The sequence below is a fragment of the Mus caroli genome, chromosome 13, assembly GCF_900094665.2.
Source record: "Mus caroli chromosome 13, CAROLI_EIJ_v1.1, whole genome shotgun sequence".
Taxonomy (NCBI): Eukaryota; Metazoa; Chordata; class Mammalia; order Rodentia; family Muridae; genus Mus; species Mus caroli.
The window spans coordinates 88,694,077-88,713,528 of NC_034582.1; the positions used below are offsets into that span (position 1 = coordinate 88,694,077).

The window sequence follows — 19,452 nt, forward strand, 5'->3', positions numbered from 1 at the left end:
TTTGTTTATTCTCTTTTGTTGTTGTTTGTAACTATTTTCACTTAAAAAAAAAAGCATACGTAGCAGTGAGAATGGCCTTTTTTTTTTTTTTAGCTCTTAACCTCTCAGTGTGTGTCTTCTGACTATTCTGCATGACAGAATGGCAAGCACAGGACACCTTCATGTGCAGCCACCGTCAGGGCATCTCTAGGACCGGCACCAGAGCAGTTGAGCTGTGAGGTGAATGTGTTGCTTTCCCTCAGGGAGTGTTAACACGCCACTGTCAAGGTGCATGGACATCTGGGTATCCCACGTGATACAGGGTGTCTGAACTCTTGAAGCTGAACAGTGAGAGCCACTGTGGTGATTTGAATACGCTTGGCCCAGGGAATGGCACTAGTAGGAGATATAGCCTCATTGGAGGATAAGATGTTCCTCCTAGCTGCCAGGAAGCCAGTCTATGCCACCAGCCTTCAGATGAAGACATGGAACTCTCAGATCCTCCTGTTCCATGCCTTCCTGGATGCTGCCACTCCTTGATAATGAACTGAACCCCTGAACCTGTATGCCAGCCCTAACTGAATATTGTTCTCATAAGAGTTGCCTTGGACATGGCGTCTCTTCACAGCAGCTAACTAAGACATCCACATTCCCTGATAATGTCTGGAACTCGTCACATTTGCAACCTGATTTTCAGGCCACACTGGCATTGTCACTACATTATTGCAAGAGAAAGGACCCCTGAGAACTTAACAGGGGGACCTTCTCCCAGTGTCAGGAACAAGGAGTGAGCATCAAGTCCTTCCCATGTGGGTCCCAGGAAACCCATTAATGACTTCTGGCTCAGCTCAAATATCTCCTGATGTTCTGAGAGTGATGTGGGCCATACCCTCATTCTTGTTACTCCATCTGCTCCTCCCCACTTCCCATCTCTGACACAGACAAGCTCAGAACTGCCTGGCTGACTTTTCTGCAGTTCAGAGGCTCCTTCCTAGCCAGCCCTGCTATACAGCATTAGCTATTCTTCAGTCTGCCTCAGTTATACATCCCAGCCAGGTAGCAGATTACCCACTATGTGCTACTTACAGTTGCTTGCTATCTGTCTTCTGTGATACATATAGACACCAGTCTTTAAAGTTTTTCCTTGAAATAGGTCTCTATTTCAAAAGATATCTGACAGTTTACTGTCTTTTAGAGTTTTATCTTTTTATCCTGCTTTTACATTTTTTAATCCTTCAAAAATAGAATTCTAATATCATTCTGTAAAGCCCCTTTCTCCTTTGTCTAGGGGAAAAAAATCTGAATTCCCGTAGAATCTAACACAGACATATCCTTAGGGGTACTTTTTTTTTTTTTTACTAGTTTTTGGTATGTGTATGTATATGTGCATGCATGAATGTATATATGTGAGTGTTGTGTGTGGCCTATGTGCACATGTGTCTTTGGGTGCTTGTGTGCAAAGGGTGAAGGATGTCAGGTGTCCTGCCTATGATTATTTGCCTCGTTTCTTTGAGACAAGGTCTCTCTGGACCTAGAGTGGGACCAACTGTTGACCCTGTTGAACCCCAACAGCCCCGTCTCTGACCCTGCACAGTGCTGAGGTCAAAGGTGCTCACGTGGCCACGCCCTGATTCTTAACATGGGTGCTAAGATTTGAACTTAAGTGCTCATGTTTGTATAGCAAGTGTCCTTACCCACCGAACCATCTCTCTAGATATCCACCCCTTTGAACCAAGGTGTGGGCTTACCTGTGTCTGTAACTATCTCTGAGTAAAGCAGGTGACCCATGAGCAGGATTTGCCTCCCATAATGCACCAAAGAGACAGTAATGTCGTAGTAAATACACAGTTTCCTAATTCTTAGGGAAGTCCAGGATCCATCAGTTACAGAATTCCCGCTAGCCCAGGAGGGTTTTGGTCAGTGGCTAGCATACTGGCCTGTCTCTTGAGAGAACCACACATCTCCAGTGATGGCTAAGGGTGGCCTTCCAGAGAAGTTCCCTACCTGTGGGACTCACAGAGTTCTGTGGCCTAAGGCCTGTTCCTAGAAGGGGAGGGACACTTCCCACATGGTAACACACCTGAGCAAAGTACTCCTCAGAGATCCTTCCAGCCCATTCAATGCACAGGTCCAAGGGCCGGCACGGGTTGGCCACGTCGGCACACTTAATCATCATGCGTTTGATGAGGATTTGGTTTTCAGGAAAGTTCTTCCCGGTAGGGTTGCATTCACAATCACTGCCCTCACTCTGGGAAAAACAAAAACAAAAACGAAACAAAACAAAACAAAAAAACGATCAGATCAGGGCTGGGGAAACCCACAGAGGCTAACTCACTGGACACACAGGTTTGTCTGGGACTTAGCAATGGGAACTGTTTGCTTTCTACATCCATAAATAACATGTTAGCATTGTCTGTCAAAACCATCAATATTGTATAGAATTCAAAAGGCCAAAAGTCCCCATCATCCACTGACTTGGCATAACAGCAACAGGCACTGTTTGTTCTGAGCAGTTTAGGAGATCCCCTTAAAAGGGGCTGTCTCCCACTCTCTCTCCCTTTCTCCCTTTCCCCGACTCCTCAGAAATGTATGAAAACACAACTTTCAGTTATTTTAATCCATCAAATGTCAAGAAATTGTGACTTTTCAATTCCGTCTTCATTTGTTTTTACTTGGTTTCCTCTCGCTGCCTACCCACCCCCCTTCGTCAGCCATGTATACATCCACGTGTGCTTCTTGGCTGGCTCTCATTGAGAGATAATTAGTGTGAAGTGTGAAGTGTGAAGCATGGCTATTTGGGCCAAAATGCAAGAGAATGTGTGTTCGGCAGTCTCTGAAGACATGGTTATGCAGTGCTATGTACCTACTGGGGGAATGCCAGTGGCCCAGGGCACAGAACCAGGTCTGTGACTCGGTGGGCATGTATGCATTCACACCAATTTCACAGAGCCTGGAGAACTATTCTCTCCAAGAGGCACCATGGGTTTGTATGAAGCCGTTAATTAGCTCTCCAGAGCTGGGCCAAGCTGAAAGACAGCCTGACTCATAGTGGGATTCTGTTGTGAGGTTGGTCCTCTTTATTGGACCCCTGAGGGAAGACGGTTGGAGATGCTGTTTTCCCAACACCCTAAGAAGGTATTGTTTACTGCAGATGATGTGGCAGGCAGTAAATCTCAAACAGAATTGGAGGTATGGAGTGATGACTGTCTCAATTCCAAACTCAGTCATCCTGTATAGTTTAATGCTCAAAACGTCAAGATACTTACTTGTTCCTCTCTACCTCTGCCAGGAGGAAACCCCTGGCTTGTGTGATGGCGTCCATGGGCGATGGGGTTCAACACGGATGAGCTGGGCAACCTTCCTCTCCCTAGGTTGGTCATGGGATGGCCAACGTCAGCATCCTTACTGATCATCAAGTTACCCTCAGAACATTTATTCTACCTTTTACAGGACTGGAAACTTATGCCTTTCGGGAGCTATGGAACACACTTATGGTTCCCGAGGAGACAGCAAATTTCATGTTAGTAAAGGGTGAACATTCTGTCTCATTTCTAAAGCCCAGAGTTGTAAGGCGCATAAGGCAGGCTCATGGTAAACTTCTCTCTTTTTAAAATTTTTATTTAAGAAAAACACTTTGTATATTTTGAACATATTCTTTTTATTTTCTTCGGGTCCTCTATACTTCCCTACAGATTTTAGATGTTATTTTGTCTCTTTTTAATTTATTTTTTATTTTTTGGGGGGGGGAGAACATGATGCATTTATAAAAAAGAAAAAAAGCTTACATTTTTGTTTTTTTAGTCACAAAGTTAGCTTTAATTATCAATTTGACATATCCTGGGCTCTTCCAGGAAGGGAGTCTTAGTTGAGGGATTGCCCAGATCAGATCAGCCTAGGTAGGCCCATCTCTGTGGGATTGTCTTGAGTGTTCATTGTTGTGGGAAGATCAACCTATTGATGGCAGCATCCCCAGACAACTGGTTTTGATCTATAAGGAAAGTGGCTAAGCACGGACCGGTGAACGTGTCTGTGAGCTTCCTTCCTCCTTCCATGGTGTCTGCCATACTTCCTTGGCTGGGAGTGAGTTCACGGTCAGAATTAGTGCTGCATGAAGTAGCAGCATTTCTGCCTTCAGACTCCTGGTCTTGAGGTCTTGTTTAACTTCCCTCCAGGAAACACTGACTGAGAACAAATAAACCTTTTCTTCCCCAACTTGCTTTTCATGGGAGATTTTTATCACAGCAATAAAAAAGAACTAATATACTTGTTCACTTAGATGATACCACCGGCAAGAGTCTGGTTCTATAAAGCATTCCCTAGCTTTGAGGTCCTATGAGTCCAAGGAACAGAAGTGAAAATGAATAGGTCTTCCTGCCATACCCCTGTTCATTCTGCTCACCCGGGGCTCCTCCGTCTATCATTGTGTCTCAGGGCCTGCCTGAGGGATTGCAGTGGGCAGCTGTCAGCCTCCTCTCCTTCCCCAGCTCCTTCCCCAGCTCCAGGCTGATAATCACCTCACATTGGAGAGGCAGAAAATGCTTTGGTGCCAGAGCAGGCTCTGAGAGAGACACGCGCCAGTATCTCGATACATAGGCTCGCTCACCTCGGCTCTCCCAGAAGCACACTGCACTAGCTCATTACGTAGGAGCCCTTACCTCTGCTGCCAGTGGCTTGTTGATGCTGTTCACGAATTTGTTCACATGTTCGAAGTGTTTTGTCATCTCCGTAGCCAAAACCATGTCGATAATAGCCTGGCGCAGCGTTCGATAGTGGTTCCTAAATAATAAGAGGACAAAGTTCCCTGCTCACACCAAGCCCAAGTCAGAAGTGCCCTGATGCTCTGCCTCCCCACAGCCCAGGACAGAAGGAGTCAGAGCCAAGTGACTGCTAATCCCAGACTCCATCCGCTCAGCCCCCGCCCCCAAGTAAGCCCATGTTGATGCCACTCCACGTTCTCCAGTGACAGCTGACTCTTCAGCACAGCCATGTTAAGAGAAACGAAAGTACACGTCATGTGACGAGCAACTGTTTTGAATGGTAGTTCCCATCCCTTCCTGTGAAAACACTGGAACAAGGAAGTGGAAGGGACAGGCCAAAGTGGCAGTCTGCTGAGGTTTGACCGGTGTAGACCGGTTCCTACTGGAGAGAACTGCCAGTCTCTTCCGATGGTGCTGAGGGAGATTTTCCTTTCCCATAATCCCGTAACCTGTAAATGTTTGATGTTTGCAGTGGTTGGAGCAACAGCTCAAGGTTATCAAAAAATCCCTATCATGTACTAACTTTAAGAGACTCAATGAGGAGCTAAGCAAACCAGCTCATGGAAAGAATTGTTTCTCTACGGGTCCTTGATACGCTAGAACTTAAGTCTGAATTAGAACAACCGCTCTCTGTAACCCTAGAGATTTTTCTAGAGCCTAAACTGGTAAGTTCATGTAGACAGTGTCATGAGGCCCAAGTGACCACCAGGCCTTTGCCCAGGACTCTGCTCAGCAGCTTGCTGGTGCGGTATAGGAAAGCGCTGTAGCCTGACCACACAGTTGTTAGCAGGTAAGAATTGTTCCACCACATCACATCACATCACGGTGCTGTCTGCAGATGTTCTGAGAGCATCTCTCTCTGTGTGAGAAGGAAACCTGTCTCATTCCCAGCATCCTCACTGGGACCTCCTCATGGGGATGGATGCTTAGCCCAAACTCTCCTGGAAATGCAGGATTATACATTGTCTTTGAGCCACAGCGGAGAAGATAAAAATATTTGATAGACTTGTTAGTGAGGCCATCAACATTTAGGCAGTGCTTTTCAGTGCATAACAAACATTTATTTTTATGGACTTACTGAAGGCTAAATGAGATTTTTTTTTTTAGAGCAGGAAAGGCAGTCTGAAAAGTTCAGACGGGCAAAGCTGATTTATAATCTGATACAGTGAAGATCCACTGTTTCATTCCCATCTATCCAGAGAAAGAAAACTCAGCTTCATTTTTAGCTTCACAGACCTAGGCCCGGGAGCCCAATCATGCCAAACCTGTCAATATTCTTGAAAATGTTGCACTTGGTGTCCTTGACTGTGAGCTGGAAGGCCAGGGCTGTGTGGTGACTCTCTAAGACTGCAGTGTCATTGTAGAGCACAGCAAGCTCGCTGCCGGCGTTGCACAGGAAAGAGTTGGTCCTTCCGGGGTGATCCACGTCGTGGACTGTGGCAGCAATCAGAGCAGCCACCTCATCCAGCTGGTCCAGGCTTCCCTGGGGGAGGGGAGGGATACTGAACATTATTCACAGGCTTCTAGAGACCAGCATCCATCTCTCTCTTGGAGAGAGAAGGGCTTGGGGCTGGAACCTTTGGAATTTCCTTTCGGTTTCCTCCTAGCCTTAGCGGAAAGTAGCCTTGGCACACAGTGGCACTGTCCTGTGCTGTGTATTCTCTTGAGAACACAAAAGCTACAACACCTGAACTGTCTAGAGTCCGTTTGCTGGTTCTTTGACAAAGAAGCCAAGCAGGTCTTTTGAATTGATGCTGTGATGCTCTGCCGTGATGCATGGAAAGTAGCCTGCATCACAGATATCCCTTACACATCAGCTTCTGCAGGCTTGTTGGGGGGCCAGTTGTAAATAGCACAGCTAGCTCACAGGATGAATGGGACAGTAACTGGAGCTTGGCAGTGAGGCAGAGTCAAGACAGAAAAGCTTATCAAGAAATGCAGGGGCTGGGCTCACAGGCAGCAAAGGCTTAGAGAAACTCACCAGACCGTCACTATGCTAATGCTGAGCTCAAATGACAGCAAGTATTCTTCTTAGCCCGTAAGTTAGTAGAAAGCTGGCAGATGGGGTGTTATGTAAGACACTGTATTAGGAATTCATTCCATGTCAGATGCCTAAAGGCGTTAGGTACTGTGCACAGCACCAGAGATGAAGCAGTGATAGATACTAATGGGTGAGATTAGATAAAAAGAGTCCCAACTTCCCGAGAGTGTAACCGTGGGGCTGGTCAGAGCATGGCAGCACTGATCGCTGACCATCATGTGGTGATGGGAGTGCGCTGCCTCTGTGGAATGCAGACAAAGCCTATTATATACAGCTCCTGAACACTCGCCTATGGCCAGTGCGATGGAGGGCCTCCTCAGCTTTATTTAGTAGCCAAGTATGGTTAATGACTACTGTGATGGTTGGTATATGCTTGGCCTAGGGAGTGGCACTATTGGGAAGTGTGTCCTTGTTAGAGTAGGTGTGTCCCTGTTGGAATGGGTATGTCACTGTGGGTGTGGGCTTTGTCCTAGCAAGTCAGTCTTCTACTAGTAGCCTTCAGATGAAGAGGTAGAACTCTCAGCTCCTCCTGCACCATGCTTGCCTGGGTGCTACCATGTTCCTGCCTTGATGATAATGGGCTGATTCCCTGAACCTGTAAACCAGCCCCAATTAAATGTTGTTTTTTATAAGACTTGCCTTGGTCATGGTGTCTGTTCACAGTAGTAAAACCCTAAGACAACTACCAAACTATCCAACAAAGGTCTACAGAATGGCCAATGATAGCTTTCCTAAGAAAGTGATTTTTATTGCTGAAGTATTGTGGATAAGCAACAGGAGAGCAGGAAGCATGCAGTAAAGGAGAGGAGTCCAGGCAGGGAGTCTAGATGAAGTTACTGAGGGAGCTAAGCGAGCCAAGGGGTGAACAGTGAAGGAAGAGGGAGGTAGGCCCTGGGGAAGACTTGGAAGACTAGATAAGGTTTACAGTGTTTCCAGCTTGCTCTCATAGTTCTGTGGGAGGGAAAACTGGGTAAGGAAGACAGCCTGAAGCTCAGGCCTGTCCTGCTGATGCCCTCCCAGGCCCTGGGGCAATCCCTGTCAGTACTGACTTGGTATTATAGTGGGACTTTCTTGAATGTTGTCTCTATCCAGGAAGGGAGTCACTTCTATCTTGAATCATGTCACAGGGCTGGTAGGAATCTTGGCTTGGCCCAGCCAGCTTACAAAGTTTCCTGAGAGCATCCTGAAACCTACTGCAAGCAGAGAGGCCTGGTCGGCTGGCACTGTGTTTATGATCTAGACCAAACTGACTGCATAAGAACAGGCTGGAAGGGCTGAGTTAGGCTGGAGCCATTCTGTGTCTTGTAGATCAATTTCTCCTGGTAAAGAAAAGAATGATGCAGGTGTCTCCATGTCCAGAGATTTTTACTAGCTGCACGTTTGCGGGGTCACTCTCTCCCTCCCTCTCCCTCTCTTCTTCCTCCTCTTCCTCTTCCTCCTCCTCTTCCTCCTCCTCCTCCTTTCTCCCTCCCTCCCTCCCTCCACTAACCACCACAAGACATGAGGGACATATCTCAATAAATAAAGGCAACTTACAACAAGCCCACAGCCAACATCATTATAAATGGATAGAAATTCAAAGCACTTCCACAAAAATCAGAAGCAAGACGTGAACGTCTACTCTACACCTGTTCAGTATAGTTCTTGACGTCTTAGCTGGAGCTATTAGACAACTGAAGGAGACCAAGGGGATACCAACAGAAAAGGAAGACACTAGAGGATGCTTTTTTTGCAGGTGATATGGTTGTAATGCACAGAAGACCCTAAAAACCGCCAGGCAGCTTCTACAACTGATAAAAACATTGGTCAAAGTAGCTGGATATAAAACTAACACACAAATCAGAAGCCTTCCTGTATACAAATGCCAAACACACTGAGATAAGAAATGTGGGAAACAAAACGTTTCAAAAATATGTGAAATAACTCTTACAAAGCACATGAAAGGCTTGTGTAAGAAAAGCGTTAAGACATTGAGGAAAGAAACTGGAGATACCAGAAGATGGAAAGGTCTTCCATGCTCATGGACTGGTAGAATTAATGCTGAGGAAATGGCTACCCTACTAAAAGCAATTGGTAGAGTCAGTGCAATCCTCATTAAAATCCCAACACAATTCTTTATAGAATTGAAGATATAATCTTAAGCTTCAAGTGGAAACAAAAATCCCAAGACAGTAACACAATCCTGAACAGTAAAAGAACTGCTTGCAATCTCACCATTCCTGGTTTGAAGCTGTATTACAGAGCTATAGTAACATGGTATTGACATAAACTCAGACATGTGGATCAGTGGAATTAAATTGGAGACTTGGACATAAGCTCACATACCTATGAACACCTGACATACACACTTGAGCAAAGATACTATCTTCAACATATGGTGCTGGTCGAGCTGCATGACTGCATGCAGAAGAATGCAAGGAGACCTGCACCTCACCCAACTCCAAATGGACCAAGGACCTCAAAAGAAGACCTGATCCCTCAAGTCTGTAGAAGAGAAAGTAGGAAGTAGGTTGAACTCATTAGTACAGGAAAGGACTTTCTGAACAGGACTCTGACAGAATAGGCATTTTAAGACCAAAAATTAATAAATAGAACCTCATGAAGTTTCTGTGTAGCAAAGGACATCACCATTTGAAGAGGCAGTATACATAATGGAAAAAAAACTATTAATTATACACCTGGAAGCATCTATAATACAGAAAGAACTAAACAATATTGAACATAAGAAAACAACCCAAGTTTTTAGATGTAGCATGAAACTTCTGTGCTACAGGATTTTTATTACTCCCAAAGGAAACTTGGGAGAAGAAAGCGTTTACCTGATAACACTCAGGTCATACCCCATCACAAGGGAAGTTGGGACAGAGACTTAAGGCAGGAACAGGAGCAAAGGCCATGGAGGGACACTGTTTACTGGCTTTCTCTCCGTGGCTTGCACAGCTTGTTTTCTTATATGTTGTATATAGTTTTATATAGAATACCCAAGGAATAAGCAATCTTCCACATAGCCTATGGCCACCTATCCAGAGGTGGCTGCCCCCAATGGGATGGGCCTACCTCCATCCAATCAAGAAAGAGCACTACAGACCTCATATAGGCAATCTAATGGAGTCATGTTCTCAATTAAGATTCCCTTTTCCCGGATATGTCAAGGTTTGTGTCAAGTTGACAAACCAGGACAGAGCTAAGCAGAATTCTTAAGACATGAATCACAAATAAATCAGAAACACTTTTAAAAAATATTCAACACCTTTAGCTGTTAGGGAAATGCAAAGTAAAACTGCTTTGATATTTTATCTTACCCCAGTCAGAGGCCAGGCTCAAAACAAACAACAGCTCATGGCAGTGAGGGGTGGGAGAAGGGGAACAGTTATTTATTGCTGGTGGAAGTCTAAACTTGCACAGTCACTATGGAAATCAGTGTGGAGGTTCCTCAAAAGGCTAAAAATAGACATTCTGACAAAGGTCCAACTATATGACTCCTGGGCACATACCCAAAGAAGTCTAGTTTTTACTACAGAGATATTTGCTCATCCACGGTCATCGTTGCTCTATTCATAATACCCAGAAATTGGAAATAGCCTAAATGCCTACCTGATGACAAATGGATAATAAAAGTGTGGCATGTTTACATAATAGACTATTATTCAGATGTTAAGAAAAGTGGAATTTGCAGGCAAATAGATGAAACTAGAAGCATCGCATCCAGAAAGACAAGCACTCCGTATTTCCTCGTACGCCTGGGAGCTGGCTTTCATGCCTTATATGTGTATTTAGGGGTTAGGAGAAAAGTAACCGTCAATGTCACCCAACTGGGAAGGACAATAGTGACCCTTCCTGGCAGGATACACCTGCCAGCACAATAGTGGTGCACACTGTGGGAATAGCCAACCACTTTTTAATTGTTCTATCCATAAGATGGGATGCGTATATGACACTGTTAATGAGGCTGAGAACCCTGGACTAGATAGGTCACATGCTCTGAGGGGAAGCCTACTCCTATTATTCTGCTAAAGGCACATAGTAATAAAATAATTCCTGAGGACATATTGCGATATCCACAGATCAGTGCACTATCCAGCCTCTTCCTGCAGTAGACGGTAATTAACATAGAGATTCGCAACTGCACCGTGTACAGAGAGTGGGAGCCTTTGTAGCACTCAGCCTTAAATCTCTCTCTCTCCCTCTCTCTCTCCCTCTCTCACACACGCACACACACATTCAAGACTCTGGGGTCTCTACTGAAAAGGAGGCAGAGAGATCTGAAGAGTCAGAGGTGGTAGATAACTTTAAGGAAAGAATGCCTTCCAGACATAACAGGAAGAGAAGATGGACATAGGAACTCAGAGCCTGGGACATCTTGTACAACACCCACACAAGCTCAATCCAGACAAAATGTCAGCACAGGGTGGGGGACGGGGTGTAGATACAAAGTCTCTCCCTTTTCTAGGAAGGTATTCACAACTGATAGCTGCTAGGAAAGGAAAAATTAGTTCCCCCCAGTACACTGGGAATGAGAATATCAGTCACACTCTCGGGCAAGCCGTGGTTAGAAGTAGTTGGCCAACACAAATTGGACTCCATGTTCTGTTGTTGTTTTGTCTGTGAGAGAGAGAACATGAAGTTGGATGATTGGGGAGGTGGGGGAGATTATAGGAGGAGTTGGGGAAGAGGAAAGAATATGAGCAAAGTATATTAGATGAAATATTTTAGAGAATACATTTAAAAAAAATTAATCGTAGCCTTGGCATCAGGAGTGGAAGTGAGTGGTGAAATATGCACTTAGCATGCAGGCGGCATCAATTCCCAGAACCCACAGATTATATTTGAGAGAAACCAGAGAGACTGATGATTCAAATAAGAGGTAAGGACACGGTTTCCTGACTGTCTTCATCAGGGCAGGAGGTCTAAGGGAAGGGCTCACAGCAGTGATTCCCACTGTGTCGTCGTGGTGGACTGACCAGTGAACTTGGGCTGAACTTGACCTCAGACAGCCCAAGTCTCCCAGGTTCCATTCTGAATTCCTGGCAGGAGCTGCTGGAGTCAGAAGACATATTTTGAATTGTAAATGGGTTGCAATTAGTCAGAATTTTGTTTCGAAGGCTGATCGAGAATTTCAGACCCAGTACACTAGTGGGGCTCCGAGGAAAAAAAACCCTAAATTTAGATGTGGGAGGGTCAGGGAGATGATAGTGACAGGACCTCTAGATTGTCGCAAACCTCATCTGGGTTTTCCTAGAGGTCTGTTAATGATGTCACTTCAGCTGCAAACGGGGGTGGGGGTGGGGGTGGGGTGGGGTTGCGCAGGATCAGTCTGGTTGGGTGCTAATGCCCCAGGTGCTCTGCTCAGCCAGCCATGAGACCTCTGCTGTCTCATCGCACGTGTTAGAACCATAGCAGAGATTCGGAGGTGGCTCAGACAGATGCTCATTATAGCACAGGCTAGTGCACTGATCGGTTTTCCTCTCTTTTTTTAAAATCTTCAAAAGCGTTATCCTTGGACTACTTCCTTTGATGTTTTGTCGAACTGCCAGAATGAGTTTTTGGCAAATCTAAGAACCCTCTACCCATTTCTGTTCCTTTTACCTACCCTCCCCCACGCTTAAGTACCATAGTCTTAATCCCTTACCTCTGTTCCAAGAGGATAACCTAGTAGTGGCAGTATCCACAGATTCATGTGTGTGCAGTCTCGACAGAATGTCTTCTAAGAGCATCTTTGTGGGGGGCAGCAGTGCTGGGAATCAAATCCGGGACTTGTGTGTTCTAGGTACGTGCTGTATCTGAGTGACACTCCCTAGTCCTAAACTTCAAGCTTTAGTTTAAGTCATAGCAAAGGTGCTTCGCTGTATAAGTGATGTTAGGTGAGGAGGAGGGCAAGGGAACATCCCAGGTTACCCTCGGAGGTGTGTAGGGCCACCCCAAAATCAGCACTTGTCACAACAACACTGAAAGCTGCATAAGACTGGCTGCAGAGAGTTACAATTAGGCAAAAGTCTCTGACACACACACTCCCACCCACCCAGAGTGCACATCTGCCCCTCGGGCAGGAGAAAGCTGGGTGGATCCCATTAGGAATGTATAATGGCCAAGTTCTGACACTAAAGCTTAACCTTAAGCCCCACCTACAATGTTCTCTAAACTAAGCTCTGTCCTGTGACTCCCCTTCCCAGAGCTGGTAGACAGTTAAGTATGGGTTCATGGATCAGCCGCAGAAGTCAGTACCAGAGATAAAATTGTGAGCATTTCCAAGAGAACAGAGAACTAGTAGAAAGTTGTGAGTCTCTAACAATCAGTTTTATAACAACATTAAGAAGTCGTCTTGTCAAATTGCTATTTGTCTAATGTATTTACTAAGATTGAGTTCTTGGGGCCTGGAGAGATGACTCAGCAGTTAAGAGTACTAACTGCTCCTCCAGAGGTCCTGAGTTCAATTCCCAGCAACCACATGGTGGCTCACAACCATCTGTAATGGGATCTGATGCCCTCTTCTGGTGTGTCTGAAGACAGTGGCAGTGTACTCACATACATTAAATAGAGAGAGAGACAGAGACAGAGAGAGAGAGAGAGAGAGAGAGAGAGAGAGAGAGACTGACTGAGTTCTTGGATCTCCACCCTAGCACACAGCCAGAATGTGATATCTGAAATCTACCTTCACTCTTTCCTTTCCAAGGAAGAAAGCCGTGGCATGCAGTACATCGGCAGCGTGGGTGGAGTTGTGGTAGGCGTTGGAGGAGTGGTAGTTGGCTTCAATCACTTGCAGCCAGGCCCGAAGAGTGGTTTCAGTACAGTTTAAAAATTCACATACTCCAAACCGAGAGAAGACCTTTAAGCCCAGGTACACAAGTGGCCTGAAAACAGGAAACAAACACCGGTTCTATCAGTGGCCCAGAAAGTGCTTTCTTTAATGGCAGTAGAGAACAGAGGGACTTTTATGTGTGCGATCATTCAACATGCTGGCAGCCCAGAAACACTGGTACTGCTTAACCAGCCCCCCTTTGCAACTAGGAGCCTGGGGTGGATCAGGTTGATTTTAGATTATCTGTTAAGTCAGAAAGCCTCAGTTGGCCTCCATCCACCTCTGCTTCCACACACACGTTCTATACATCCTTTTTGCCTGTAAGAAGGGCAAAAGGCAATAGTGTAGGTCATCCCAGCAAAGTCACCTCACTTAAAGTGATGTTACTTTATAGAGGAATCATTTATACACCACAGACCATCATCCCAGGGAGAGGTAAGTCTTCTCCTAAGACAAAAGGAACACTTTGCCCTGCAGACAGAGTGGACTCAAAGAAAATCTACAGTGCTATCAAATCCCATGTCTGTATGGGAAAGGCAAGGAGGGAGGAAAGGAGAAGAGGGAGATAGAAAAAATGAATTTTTGTTGCCCAGGCTAGTCTAGATTCCCTGAGCTCAAACCTCAGTCTCCCAAGTTGCTGACATGCACCCCCAAACCTGACTGCTAATCTGTTTTTGTAAGGGAGAAAGGATGAGAAGACAGAATTCCTGGCTCATGGGCACAAAGGAAGGAGATGTGAGGAAGTATGCGCTGACCCTGGACCTTACCCACAGACATATCCTCTTCATACAAGAGTATATTTAGGACATGGAATTCCATCTGAGTTCCGAGATATGAAGGCCCTGAGCACAGCCTAGCTCTCGTCCAGAGATGCCACATACCTTTTATGTGTAATGGCTTCCAATTCAAAGATGTTGAAGTCCCAGCTTTCCTCATTATCAAGGAGCTGGGCGATACTTGGGGGGACATCATTGATGGTGATGGGCATCGCGAGGTGACTGTGACTGTGGTGTACATCTGGGGGAGGAGGAGGCAAGTTAGGTGCAGGTTCTCCAGTGTCTTGATCATCTCGTTATCTTTAGGGTTACCACGAGAAACAAAATCCTCAACACCCATTGGTAGGGAGATTTTTATCACTGGGGCTCTTCTTGTATCTTGAAATCTCAAGACCATAAACAGAAATAACTCTAAGGCCTGTTTAAACATATGGAGAATAGGAACCCTTATTTAGCAGGGCTCTGAGAAATGACTTTAGTCAGGGGTCTAGCTTTAAATGTACACTCTTGAGAGGAATAAAGTCCCGATGCCAGCTGGAGGTACCACCAAGACCCTTGTGGAATATTCACCATCTGGGGGTGACACAGGCTGAAGAGGGGTTGTTGGTAATAAGTGACACTGGAACACTTACTCTTTGTAAACACATACTCGTTCCCTGACAGTCTCCTCAAGCCATCCTGGAAGAAAGACACACTATTAGGCGCATGATTCGTACCCATTGTCATTCTCTTATCCTCTCTCCTCAACCAGAGGCTGATCCCTGCCTAACCTGAGCTGGCTGCAACTTCAGGCTGAGACAAAGTTCCAAGTGAAATTGTAGCAGCCAGCTAAGAGATGGGGGATGCTCTTCCTTTCATAGTGCTAGTCCCGGGGTAGGGGGTGGGGAGGGGGGAGTGGTCACCAGCACTGCAGCCTCACACCTGAGCAGTGAGCTGGCTCAGTGCTCACAGCCACTCTCTCCTGCCATCGTGAAGCCACACAGATGCAGTCGCAGGGATGGTCTGTGTGATTTTGATGTTGTCCAAAGGCTCTCAGTACTGAGACATTTTATGTCCTCAGATGTGCCCTGTAAAATGTCTTAGAGCCATATTTGGGGAGGAAAACCTTCTTAACTGAGTTTTCTGCTGTGAAGCTTTGCTGCTAAGCTTTGAGAGGAGCCTTTCTGGAACTGAGGTTTTGAAAGTGTGGTAGGTGATCCTGACTGTCAACATGCATGAATGGAGAGCTATGGGACCTATCAGGAAAACACTGTAAGTGTCTTTGAGGCCTTCCCAGAGCTAAGTAGATCAGGGGGCTCTGACCTAACCATGGGCTCAGTGCATTGACGGATGCAAAGATTTGAATGTAAACTATAGAAACTGCTGTGAGGTAGCAGAATTGTGCAGAGGGGCTGGCTGCAGGCAGGAGAAGGAAGGTCCCTGGGTGTGTCCTTAAGGACTCTATCATGCTCTGGCCCCTGCCTGTCACTGCTCACCCTGCTCCCTGCACACCACGGACTGACACTTGTGAAACTGCAGGCAGAAACACTTCCTTTTAAACTGCTTTTGTCCTGGTCATGACCAGGCCGTGACCATGAGAGCAAAAGTGGACAGAAATTTCAGTGCCCTGCCATTTGCTAGCTCGTGAGCTTGAATTGGATGCTCTCTGATCTGTTTCCTTACCTCTGTGTCTGTGCCTGAGTTCCTCGTTATTTAACTCTTTGTGTAAAAGTCACTTAGAATTGCCTAACCCCAGAAAAGAAGTTTAAAGTAGTATTAATTAATGAAGGACACCTTGGATCTTTATGCAAAGATCTTAATATTCAGAAACAGATGATCAGGTAAGTGGCCCCAGCTACAGCTGTCACGCCTCTGCAGCAGATGGGCAGTTCTTGTTTTAATTCACTTCCCAAGTCATATCCAAATGAGGCCGAGTCCCACACTGGTGCCTCCTAGCCTCTCTGGACCCGGAAGCACAAGATGATACATTGGGGATGGGGTGTGGTGGGGAAGGTGAAGGTGATGGCTTGTTTTGGGACTCAGAGTCCCCTGGTTGTGACCTTGAAGGGACTGCCCCTTATGATCCCTCCAGAAACTGAGGCTAATTCTGTATTGGAATGGGCTAGCTAGTGCCAGCTTATGGGCCAGGAACAGCAGGAGGCTGCCCAAAGCGCCAGTGAGAATGGACTGCACAGCCAGTCAGCTCAGCCTTTGGAGGCTGGCTAGAAAAAGACATCTGCAGAGACCAGGATAGCACCGGGCCATGTTTTACTAGAGAATCCTCCCAGCTCAGCCTCTGAGGAGACACATGACAGAAAGCTGGACTTGGCTGCTTCACTTGCTGATGGTGACATTCAAAGCCAAAAGAGCACAGCACAGTAGGGTGGACCTTAGACACTGGCCTCAGGTCCATAATCTAGTATGCCTCCGATCACTGCCAGGCACAGTCCTCGCTTTGAGCCCAAATGGCTCTGTTCTGCTTTGTATGATTAGACATAGAACCTGCCCGTGAACTTCTCTGTCAGTAGGAGTTTGGGAACAGCTATCACCTAGGGGCACACCCTTTCATTACAGTCATGCCTTGGAGTCGTCTTGGGGGCTTAACTACACAACCATCCTGGCCTAGGAATCCCAAGGGAGCTTAAATGTCTTCCGCAAGATGGCACCATAATTGCATATAATAAATGTGCACCCTTCTGTGTATCATTTTGGGACTGTTTATAATATCCAATAGTGCAAAGGCATGCACATGTTCCATACAAATGTACCCCTCCCTTCCTCCTTCCATCTCTTCCCTTTTTTCTTCCTCCTCCTCTCTCTCCTTCCCTCCCTCCTTTCTTCCCTCCCTCCCTCCCTTCCACAGAGTTTTACTGTGCAGCTCAAACTGACTTCAAACCCACAGTTCTTCTGCCTCAGCTTCCTAGAATGCTGATATCATAGGTGTATGTATGTGTCATGCCTAGTGCAAGTGTATACCCTCTTTGCCCCCTCTCTCAAGTTTGTTCTCTCTCTCTCTCTCTCTCTCTCTCTCTCTCTCTCTCTCTCTCTCTCTCTCTCTCTCTCTCGTTCTGCTGGTTGAGTTAATAAGAAACAGAACTCACCTATTAGGAGGGCTAACTGAATAGGTCCAATGATGCCCAAGGAAATGTAGCTACAACCTTCAATCCCACCCTCTAATTCACAAAGAGAAGAACCAGAAGCAGGAGCCAGTTCAGCCCCTCTCTGGATGTTTGGCCCTCTGTCGCCCAGCAGTTTCCTACTACAATAGGACTTCTCGAGGCTCTTTCCATGGTTAGTCAGGCAGTGGAAAGATAAGCATCTTAGATATGACCATAATGAAATCAGCACAGCTGCCTCCAGCCACCCACCGGAGCTGATGCCCATTTATCCCTCGCATGCTCCTGCTGCCCAAGGCCACAGCGCACTGTGAGGATGGATTCTTGCGGGTGTTTAGCCGACACCCTTCACTCCTGGGTTTTCTTGTTACTTACAGTCATCAGGCCCCCAACAAGGTCACTGGTGTGGGGATCCTCATCTTTGGTTCCCAGCTGAGGGGAATACAGTTCTGTGGTCCGTAAAATTTCTAGGACTCTGTCCAAGGCCTCTGCTACTGTAACTGGGCTGTTCTCCTGAGCTGCATTGATTATATTTATAACCTAAGAAAGCAATGAAGAGAAAGAATGAACTCAAGGACATTAAGATACTACTTACCTCTCGATAGTCAGACATATTCAGAAGAAACCAGTGACCAACCACACACCACTCAGAGAAGAGAGCCTCTCTCTGAAGCATGCCCACGTGGTCCCATGGCATCCCGTCTGAGGACTCTGATTCCCAGGATCCCTTGCTGACGACCCGCCCTATCTCTTTTTCATGGGTTGGAGTTCCTCGGAGACAGATTTGGGACCCTCTCACTGTATGGTCGTTCCAGAAATGACTCTCATTTCCATGGCTCTGAACACACACAATCCATTATGAGATTTCCAAGTTTACCTTCCAGACCCCTGACTTGGAGACTTTCCAAAGCCTTCCTGACTCGCCTACTACAATATCCTATGTGCCTAGAATCGACCCCTGGCCTTAGTCCCCTCCTCACAAAGCAAGCAAATAGTAACAACACCAAAGACAAGCTGTTCTCCCCGGGGCTGAAGACAAGGACTCTTCTACTCAAAGCCTGTTCTGCTTGCCACCCCTGCTTTCAGCAAGTCTAAATGACTCTTCGCCCAGACATTTTCCAATCAATTCTTTCTCTCCACCTCTACCATAGCTCCCTCGATGCTAGTCAAACTGCTACTATCATCTCCCTGGAACTGCAAAAAGCCTCTAAATGGCCTCCTCTCTTACACTCATGCCACCTCCTACCCGTAGCGTGGTGGCTGCACTCTTTACAGGGACATCTGGACTTGACCAGGCCACATCTATCTAACCGCCTACAAAAAGGCTTTTGCTGCACATAAGACACAAATCACCTTATTTCTGGTCCAAGTGGCCAGAATGAACTGAACCAACATAGCCCCACCGTAATCATCCCACTCAGCTTCCCTGGCTTCTGTCTCACTTTGGTGGAACCTCTCTAGACCGGTCTTTGCTGCTCCTGTCCCGGAAGTCTCCTTCTGACCAATGTGATTCTCAGCTTAAGTTTGGCTTCGAACACGACTTCCTCTATAGTGAAATCTTTCCTAACCACCCTCTCACTCAGCCTGCTTCTAGCCCTTCTCTTATTCTCTCCCAGGGCTTTTGCATGGCTGCCTCCACCACACTGACTGCATTGTGCAACCATGTGTTTGTTTATTATGTGTTTGGGTATATTCTGTATTCCCCACTCGGCCTTATTTCTGCTGTCTGTAGACTCTAGCTCTAGGTCAGTCTGACACTGGCCACATAGTGGAGGTCACAGCTGTCACTCACCTTTGTGATGGGAGCCTCAATGGTCATGGAGTGGATCCTCGCCATGGAGGGGTAGCGGCGATTCTGTAGGCTTGGCGCTAGAGAGAAGGCAGGACAGTCTTATCTGGTGCTGGTGCTCTGGTTTAGGCTAAAGACAGCTGAGAAGTCCCCTCATAGACGAGGCCCTGTTCTTCTAAGGCCTCCTTCCCCACAACTAAGTCAGTCTGACCATCTCAT

General features: G+C 46.4%; 1 protein-coding gene across 6 annotated transcripts in view; it reads right to left on the minus strand.

The window, feature by feature from the left end:
• Pde8b (phosphodiesterase 8B) overlaps window positions 1-19,452 on the minus strand; it is a 225,356-nt gene that overhangs the window by 4,165 nt on the left and 201,739 nt on the right. For all 6 annotated transcript variants that reach the window (XM_021181135.2, XM_021181134.2, XM_029468248.1 and 3 more), the window contains 8 exons: window positions 19,237-19,313; window positions 17,820-17,984; window positions 14,982-15,027; window positions 14,455-14,590; window positions 13,427-13,625; window positions 6,002-6,219; window positions 4,635-4,755; window positions 2,060-2,227 (listed from right to left, as the gene is read on the minus strand). In XM_021181135.2, the coding sequence (XP_021036794.1) occupies window positions 2,060-2,227; window positions 4,635-4,755; window positions 6,002-6,219; window positions 13,427-13,625; window positions 14,455-14,590; window positions 14,982-15,027; window positions 17,820-17,984; window positions 19,237-19,313 (1,130 nt within the window). The remainder of the gene's footprint in view (window positions 1-2,059; window positions 2,228-4,634; window positions 4,756-6,001; window positions 6,220-13,426; window positions 13,626-14,454; window positions 14,591-14,981; window positions 15,028-17,819; window positions 17,985-19,236; window positions 19,314-19,452) is intronic.